The sequence below is a fragment of the Falco punctatus genome (assembly GCF_963210335.1).
Source record: "Falco punctatus genome assembly, chromosome: 11".
NCBI lineage: Eukaryota > Metazoa > Chordata > Aves > Falconiformes > Falconidae > Falco > Falco punctatus.
The window spans coordinates 19402512-19412041 of NC_137591.1; the positions used below are offsets into that span (position 1 = coordinate 19402512).

The 9530-nt window shown below is 39.3% G+C and overlaps 1 protein-coding gene across 1 annotated transcript; it reads right to left on the reverse strand.

Annotated features, from left to right (window-relative positions):
• Positions 1-443: 443 nt before the first annotated feature.
• On the reverse strand, positions 444-9403 carry TMED5 (transmembrane p24 trafficking protein 5). Its single transcript, XM_080407175.1, has 5 exons — positions 9142-9403; positions 6807-6904; positions 6003-6186; positions 3326-3573; positions 444-1252 (listed from the first exon to the last, which is right to left on the reverse strand). Exons 1-4 carry the CDS (start codon positions 9334-9336, stop codon positions 3355-3357), a joined length of 696 nt encoding a protein of 231 aa, XP_080263301.1. The 5' UTR covers positions 9337-9403; the 3' UTR covers positions 444-1252; positions 3326-3354.
• Positions 9404-9530: the final 127 nt, after the last annotated feature.

The window sequence follows — 9530 nt, forward strand, 5'->3', positions numbered from 1 at the left end:
CTTGGTTTAGTTACTAAAAAGTAACATTAAACTAGACAAAGTCACAGGTGCTGATTTAATACCAAGCTATTTTGACTTAGGCTGGCCTGAGGGTCTGTCTCTTGCTTTGAACACAGAACTTTACTAGGCTCCATAGTATCCCTGACCTATACTATAATATTGCACAAGATGGTCCTGACATGCATCTGATAACTTAAACTTGATTTATTTTGTGTTACAAAGATCAAAAGATCAGAAGTTGGTGTTGCTCTGATGTGACATCTTATGTAACTCTTATTTGCACTGATAAAACTGATTTTGGGTTACAGTGATTAAAAACAGAATTTTGAACACTGCATGAGGAAGAAATTAAAAAGCTGCATTATTAGTAGCCTAGCATCCTTGCTCTTTTGCAGCATTCATAGGCAAAGCATTCTTTAATTATAAAATTAAGAATACAAACACAGGTTTAAACATTTATTGAAAATCTCAAGAGTTTTGCATAATTTTATTCAACATCTGTGAGTCTTAAAACATTTAATTTTGAATTAAAAAGTCCATCAAGAAAAAAAATTAATTTATATTCTTCTTTGTAAATTTTACACAATCAAAAGCAATCTACTCTTTGAAATCCAAATGAAATTTTATTGTGGCAAATTTAAATGCCAAAACCTTCACATATGATAAACATGTTCCAGCTGCCAAAGTCAAAGCGCGGAGTTACCTTTTATAGTTATTCTTTGTTTCATTTTCTGTAATGAACCTTGAATGGGGAGAAAATACAGTCAGAGCTCTTAGTTGCAAAATAGTAATTTTTTCCAGATGAACTCTGCTGGCAATTGTTGCGTTACTGTCCTTACTGTAGACCAGAGGCTGCTATTTGTCATCAGAGAAACTGCTGCAGTTCAGTCTTTTGTCTTTGATCTCAGAAGTCTGTGTTCATTAGCAGCTTAAGATAATACACCATACTGTTTCACCACTGGATGTATAACCACTGTCAGAGAGGCACAGCAGAGCAGCTGGGGAACCTAATCCCTTGAGGTGCACCTGGAAAACTTGGCAAAGCTCATCTTCTGGAGGTCTAAGCCAAAATCTAGACTAGTAGCTTTGTTATAAGAGGTAGATGTCTCGGTCACAGCTTCACAGAGCTGGTTCAGCACTTTGCAGATGGTCTGTAGCATCATGCTCGTGGTAATGCAAGTGAAGATCGATCTCCTCTGCTAGCAAAAGGGGCAGAGCTCTAGGAATCTTGATTTGCCTGTCTTGAAGGGACCTGACCAAAACAGTCGAAGGTGACTTCAGTGAGCTCTGGCTTATGCCCTTATGTAGATATGTGGTATTTTGGTACTGGGAGATGGTACAGGGAAATGGCAGAAAAACATATTTGCTACTCTAGCAGAAAGAATCAGTTTTTCCTAGACTGTCCTGATTATAAATTTTCAGGAATTAGTTTTTATAATAGAAAGCATCACGTGGGAAAAGATATGTAGAACCCTAAAGGGAAATAATTTTATTTTGGATAAAGCTTTGCAGAAAGAAGAAGTAGCTTGACAGCCTTTGGAGCCCTCTATAACAAGTTCTGCAAGGAATAATAGTTTTGCTTATAAAAACTGCTTAGAAACATTATTGCTAGATCCCATTGTCTGAAGTTGAAGCTGAAGTGCTATTTGTATGTACTGTAGCCCTTGCTAGTATCTGCTTCATTTGAACAAATTGTTTCTTCATGCATCTATTGACCCTGCTTTATCTCCATAAAGTAATTTTTAATCACAGAAAATCTCAAAGTTGCAATTCTGCTGTTCATACCCAAATGATCAAACAACAGGCACAACACTAATCCATACACATTTTTAAAATACTTTCTAAAAAAACCAGGGGTTTAAAGAGTTTTTTTAAAAAAAAACTTTAGTGACAAAATGTAGTTTGAACCATTTACAGGAAATTTCAGTGACTTTGCACATTGTAAAAAAAAAAAAAAAAAAAAAAAAAAACCAAACAAAACCAAACTAACTTTGAATTAAAATTAATTCTCACACACCAGGGGTTTCAGTAAAAATTCTCCATATCCTCATTACACTGTTAAAAGCCACTTAATCTAGAAATTACAAATTACTGAAGTAAGGGTACCTTTGCCTTAGTTAAGTGATGTTATGTATTCAGTTGACCCTAAAACTTGAAGCCTCCGCTTACTGCTCATTTAATTCATGCCTTACTCATAAATAGCTAGATACAGGAATGCTGCTCACAGGAATTATGTACTTAGACAGCTAAAAGACTTGTGAGGGTGAAAAAAGGGAAAATTTAGATCAACAGCTTTGGTTTTCATGCCTGTGTAAGTCACCCTATTAACTACTACATTAGTCATAGATGTAGTAGACAAATTAATAAAAAGCAAATTGGCAAATACGAGGGATTTTGAGTATAAAAACTAAGATAATGTCTTCACATCTGTAACACAACCCCTTTATTAAAGGGAAAGAATAATGTAAGAAATGACTTTTTGAAAATTACCTAGTACATGAGTTCACAGTAACTGAAGAGGTTGCAAACCATGCTTTGTGTGTGTTAAGTGACTATATGGTAAACAAATTATCTCTTGACTCTCATGAAACAGCCAAAAAAACCAGGGTTGTACAGAACAAAGATTTGTTAACAGGAATTGCACTTACTTTCACCAATTTTTTTCAACACTGACTCAATTTCACATTGATGGTATTTTTTTAAAGTGCTGATGCTAGTCATATGTATATAGAGAGTTCTCATTTTGTTCTCACAATGTTAGCCCAGTGTTTCTTCATGATGCTTTACAGCACGAGCTGTGTTTCTTTTTAGGTACATGTAACTTTGAAGATAAATGATAGTAACTACAGATTACCCCTGTGGGCCCCAATCCTGTAAACACTTAGGCACATATATAAATTCACTCAATTTTTAACAGCAAATAAATCTGTGTCTAATTTACCATTTAAAGTTTTATATGAACATGAAAAAAATTACAGTATTAACATTACTTTGCATATGCACTGAGTATCCTGTGCACTATGCACAAGTTAGTCTAACAATCATTAACAAATGCTACAAGTACAAAAAAAAATTGTTAGTAGCACTTGAAAAAATAGAATAGTTTGGGGCAAGGCCTTCTGTTCAAGTTAGGAAAAAAACCCAAAACAACCAAACATAAAACCCAACAAACTAACAAGACCATCACCGCCACCAAAACACAACTAAAAAGCCCAACGTGAACTGAAAACCTTGTGTCCACCACCTGTTCAAAACAATCTGAAAGGTCATGTTTTACTTTTTTTCCTTTAATATAGTAGTTTATTGCTCCCCTCTTTCCCCATACCTGTTATATTGTTATGATCATACTGAATATTAAGTTCTACTTTTCCTTTTGTCCTCAAAGAGACTTTTCAACATGTAAACCTGAACAGCTGAGACCACCACCATTACTCCCAAGTTGACCATGGACCAGAAATTAACTCTGTCAAAGTTGCTTTCTTGTATATTTCGGTCACGAGCCTCAAATGCTCTGAGCAGGGTTTGAATCTGGACGCTTTTGCTTAATCTGGCTTTGACACTGTTGATGGATTCCTGGTAAGTAAAAAAAAAAATAAATTAGAAGAAAAAAGGACACCTGAATTAAATGTATCGCTTGCAACACATACAACATGCTAGTACTGTATTACCACCTATAATCTGATTTCATGTCAAGTAGACAGTTAACTTCATTTTAAAATAATACATCTCATCAGTTTTCATTAATTTGTTTAGCCCATTTATTGTATATTACCTAAAAAGGCTTAATTAACTTAAATAACATAGAATATAAGGTTCTACAGTGATTTGGGTTTTTTTGCCTTTACAGGCTAGGGAGGTGGGAGAGACATCAAACCAAAAATAAGGTTTTTAATATTCCAGGTATCTTGGCAAAGTGTGATTCCGGGTATTCAGACAAGTAAAAGCAGGGATCTCTAGGGAACAAGTCTCAAAACAAGTTACATAGTAGCAGACAAATGTAAGGGTTTTTTTTTCCTGGATAAGCAAAACAAGACACTTCTGATGCAAACTACCATCAGGACTATAGCTTTAGCAAAAAAAGTAATACAGTAATGTTATATTCCTATCTTTTTAAGGCCTTCACTGTAGTAGCTACAAACTGCTGCTTCATCTTTGAAACGAAAGCAAAATTTTGACTATAAGTTGTGAATAGGACAAATGGAGGTCCTACAAAGGATACACAGTGTGCCTCAGGGAACAAGAGGAAGTACATGAACACTGGCTATTAACAACAGCAGCTCAAGATCCATTCCTTATTCTGTATTTACAAAGTAAATGTCTGGTCCTATGATCTGTTAAAGTTTCATCCACAATGCAGTAGACAGTCACAACCTAAAAGCTGGTCTCATGAAGTGCTGATTTGTTCTTGATATAATCATGGGACTGTGAAAGAACTTTTAGTGTTAAGAGTAATGTGTGTAGGAACAGGAAACTATAAATCACAAAAAAAAAAAAAAGGTTAAAGCCAGCAGTTACATTTTCTCCAGGGGACACTTTCTCTGTTGCATATTTAACGGATTTCAGAAGAGCTATTTTTGGAAGTAGAATAATTTTATGGTACTAAAGTTCATACATTACACAATAAGGAACATCACCACCATAAAAAAGCTTTAAAAATAAGGCATAATTCCCCGTTTTTCTCAGTAAGTGTTGTTTATCTTTAAAAAGTTAAACTACTAAGTGTTTATGTAAGCCCTCGCAGAACTTGGAAGTAAAATGGTAACTTGACTAAGTAAACAGTGGCATCAAATAGTAATGATGACTTCAAAAAAAATACCTACTTTATAAAATCTGCAAGGGTCTTAAATAAAGACAAGTTCTGCATTTATTCTTCTGTTGGAAGAGATAGCACTGTGTACACAAGTAGTTATCAAATCCATATAAGTACTACTTGTGATGAGCGTGACAGGGATTTTCTTCTGTTTCCCCTATAAACTTGGGGTTTTGTAATTGTCTTTATTGCCAATTTTAAAGATTGGGCCAGCTTTTCATATTCCATGTTTGGTTTTAACTGTTTGGAAGTATATTGCACATCTGTAAAAGATCTTAAATCTTGTTTGTTTAAAAATATGCATTTTGTTTGTTGCAATGAATACAAACAATGTCATTCTCTGCACCAATGTATCCAGTGAGTGCTTGTGGATGTTAGTTTGGATTTTTGGTTAAGACACCTGTTGTCTGTAGCTATCAGCAAACAAACAATGGCTTGGTTGATCCTACCAAGCCCTAAGAACAGTGGTACAGGAACACCAAATGATCCTCTGCTTCTAAAGTACTCTCAACATGTAATTATCATGAAAGTGAATATAAGCTTAGCATTGGCTCAGCTGTAGTAGTCATCCTACATCAAGCAGGGTCAGCATGCCGTTTAAGCAAACATTACCATTCACAGAATGTCTGCAAAGGTGACCCTGCAGTGTAGTACAGATTAACTGCTGTCCATTTTATTAGTTTGAAAAGATGAAATAAACTTTAGAGAGAAAAAACTAATCAAGTAATATATAAATTATTTAAGATAGAAATATTAATATTTCTGGTTAACACTGGTTGGGGCACTTTTGCAAAGATGGGAAAAAGGCTGACAGTACTCTATTTTCAAATATTGATAAAAATCTGTGGAGTGATTCCAACTACATCATTGCGATTAAGCAATACTTTAGTAGTGTAAATATTAATTTTGTTGCTGCTAGGGTAAAATGTGCTCTTTTAGCAGTAGGAAGAAAAGAAGCTGAATTGAAAACAGTGCTTTTGAGAGCTAGGCAATTTCCCCTCTCTGCTCGAAGGTCTATTCTGAAAATTTTCTCACGCATCTGCGTACTAGACTTCACATATCAGTAGAAGTAATATATGGAACTGGAGTAGTTTCCAAGATAATGCACCAGAAAAAGGGAGAATGCCTGAAGAACACTGAGGGTTTTTTCTGAATGCTCTTACATTGAAGATTAAAAAAATCAAACACCAACCAGAATGTCTTCCAATTTCATATCTAGGAGATCTGTGCCTGTTATGTATTTCTTCCAGTCTTCCTGATCTTGTCCATCTTCTCCCATATTGTCCAGGATCAGTTCAAAGAAAATCACCTTTTCAGAAATGGTACTGAACGTGTTGTCAAAGCAGAACATGTAATCCCCATCTTCTGTTTCCACCCTGTGTATATAAGCAAAATGTCATTAACTGCACTTTGTGCTGGGTTGCAAGAAGTGTTTTTGTAAGCAAACTTGGAAATAACCGAATATGCTTTTTACATAAAAATAAAGACCCATTACAGTCACAGCAAAACACTCTGTACAATCACACTGATCCTAAAGGCTTAAAATGAAGACAGCTGCTTACTTTAATTTTCCTTTATTGAAACTTTGAATTATTGTTAATCATTACAAAAGAAGCTATGAGAACAGCAGAATTCTTATACTCTATAGTAAAATTACCACATTTTCATAAAAGGACTGGAGAAGTAGGGGATTTCTCAGCTTCCTATTTGTTTGACTGACAAGATCTTTTGATATTAGTTGTGAAGACCTTTTTCAACTCCACAGTAATTATTTGTTCACTGACTACAACAGCCCTCATTACAACAAAAATACCTTTCACTGCATGGCAAGATCCATGTGAAAAGCAATTGGTGTTTATAAGAAGGTAACTTGTATTCTCAGACTGCCCTAATAGAAAGTCCTTTGTAATACTAAGGAATAACAGGTGCTCAATTTTTATTTGTTTAATTTGTTAAAGAAATCAGAATAGTACCTTATGTAACACTTTGAACTTACGTGTGAACTCCATCTGATTTTCTTTCATCAAAAACCAGAGTTTCACCTTTCGGAGACAGTAGATGAAAATCAATATCTAATCCTGCTCCATCTAGAACCTGTGAAACAAAAAAAACAAAACAACCCTTCTAGCCAGTGGAATCCTGTTTGCATTGCTAATGGCAACATTTTTAGGTAAGAACTGACACAGAAGGAATCTGAAAGCTGAATTGGTCTGTATGAGTTCTTATCAAGTTAACTGGAAACAGACTAAAACCTGGTTCAACCCAAAAATAGTTTGGCTATTGTAAATCTTAAACTAAATACGATCTAATCATGCGAGGCTGGGCCTATAGCAAACCTTTATCAATGGACAGGGTTAGAGAACCTTTAATACCTACATCTAAATGCTAAATATTGTATTTCTATGGCAGACATCACAAATAGGTAAGTACCAGTGCTAGTTCAGTCATAGAAATTTTGTAACAGGGGTCTGCCACTTACATATATACACATACATATTTGTACAAATCCACAACTTCTGCAGTGTCATCCCTAAGATCTTTGTTGGGTGAACTCAACAGTATAGAAGACAGGACTAGACTACTTCAGCCAGTCAAAGCCCTACTACTGACCTGCTCGCCATTTAATGCGGATTTAAAGGTCTGAATTCTCCCAGGGCATTTTCATTTCCCAAAGGCTGAGGGAATTGAAGGCATTTCGCTTCCTAAGTTCATAGTAAGCGTATACAACATTACAAAGCTGTATTGCTTTAACTGTGTAACATGGCTACACTTGTATCACCACATCTGTTACATCATATAAGTTCTATAGGGAAGGTAGTAACTGGCTGCATGACGGGGGGCAGAGAGGGATCACTTCTGTGACATTACTACTTAGGTCTGTACTAGGGCATTTTTATTTGCTTGTTTTCCAGTGAGCTGTTTTAGCTCAACAGTCTGCTCCTGCTGAAATGGAGGGCAAAGTTTACACTAAAAATGACACTAGAGACTTACCAAAACAGTTGATCAAATTAAAAACCTAACATCATGATGTACCTCCAGGGCTATGATGCAATCTAAACACCTGGAACAAGACTCTGTATCAGGATAGGGTTTATTGCATTATGTTTTTGGAGAATGACTTGCATCCTAAGTTAAATATTCCAATGCTTTGGCCACTAACAATTCACCATAATTACGTACAAAATAAATCTGTTTCTGCTGACATAGAGACCTGCTTTTCTATGCATTAACAGAGAAAGATGAAATTTCTGGTAGCAGCAGTGCTGAGAAATTTATGCTGGAGTAGAAAGAAATTCACTGTTATACATATTCTCTCTAAAATAAAATCCTACTTTGTCAGTACAAAATAAATTTGTTTTGCTAAGGGCTCTGTACGAAGCTTGAGAACCTCAATCTTTCATTCTTATTCATTTCTGCATGTAACTAATTAGAAAATAATCAGGAATTTCAGCTTCATATTTTTAGTTGTGAAGCTGAGGAAAAAACGGTGGGGGGACAGATCCTGGGCAATGCAGAGGCACAGTAGCAGGCTGGAAAAATACTCCCTGCAGCCTCCCTCACTGTGCTTGTTCTACTGAAAAAAATCTTTGGGGGGGGTGGGGGGGTGCCGGGGTGCGGAATAAAGGCAGGATCTTTCCTAGAGATATCTGAGGAACTCAGCTCTTCCCAAGAAGGACATCAAGACCTTAACGATAGCCTAGATAAATAAGGCTGGTTTTGAAAAACGTTCAGCACTGAGATAAACCGTGTTTCATACCAACACGAAGATGGTTAAGGACAGGGCTTGTGCACCAGCAGCGGTGTCTATGCTTTAGAGCTGCTGCGCAAGGTCACAGCCGTTAACTTGCCACGGTTTTGCCATTTTAAAAGACAACAGCCTCGCGTCTTGTTAAAAAACACCTGAATAGTTTTTAAAAGGTATTTCTTTTGTAAAATTTTTTAAAACAGAAGTATCCTTTTCCTCCTGAGCGCAGAGCTTTCGATGCGGTGTGCCGCCGGCGGGGCGGGCGCTGCCCAGGGCCGGGCGTGCGAACGGCGGGGCCGCTGCCCAGGGGATGGGCACCGGGATGCCCCTGACCGCCCGCCCGCCCGCTGGCGGGGGCCGGCGGCGGGGAATCCCCGGGGGTGCGGGCGAGCGCCCGGACGCTGGAGCCTCCGCGAAGGCGTACTGACGGCCGCCCGGGCCCAGCGTCGCCGACGGCCCGGGGGGCGGCAGCAGGCGGGACCGCCGGGCTCGCCGCGGGGCTGCGTTGCAGGGCTGCCCTACGGGGACCCCCCCCCACCTCCCGGGGCGAGCCCGCCGGCGCCGTGGCTGCCCCGCCTCGCCCAACCTGGTACTCGAGCTCCAGCGAGGCCTCCTTGCGCATGGGCTGGTAGAAGCACTCCTTGCGGCCGGCGGGGAGCGTGAAGGTGAAGTCGCTGTCCAGAGAGGGGCTGAACTCGGCGGCGCCGGGCGGCGGCGGCAGCAGCAGCAGCGCGAAGCCCCCGAGCGGCAGCAGCACGCGGGGCCACGGCAGCAGCCCCATCCCGGCGGCGCGCGGAGCCCACCCGCCGTCGGGAAGGGGGAGGGAGAGAGTGAAGGGTGGCCCCGCCCCTCAGCGCCGCTCCCCCAATGGCAGCCCCCGCCGCGCGGCTGGCCGCCCGCCCACAATGCACCGCGGCAGGGACGGCACGGGGCGGTGTCGCCGCTGCCCGCTGCCGGGTGCGGCGGCAGCGGGGC

Excerpts from the sequence above, each read along its gene's own strand:
- TMED5 (XM_080407175.1), bottom strand. The coding sequence starts at position 9,336 with ATGGGGCTGCTGCCGTGGCCCCGCGTGCTGCTGCCGCTCGGGGGCTTC. Across the intron at positions 6,905-9,141 it reads CGCTGGAGCTCGAGTACCAG|GTTCTAGATGGAGCAGGATT; the intron begins GTTGGGCGAGGC and ends TTTGTTTCACAG. Across the intron at positions 6,187-6,806 it reads AAATCAGATGGAGTTCACAC|GGTGGAAACAGAAGATGGGG; the intron begins GTAAGTTCAAAG and ends TTATATACACAG.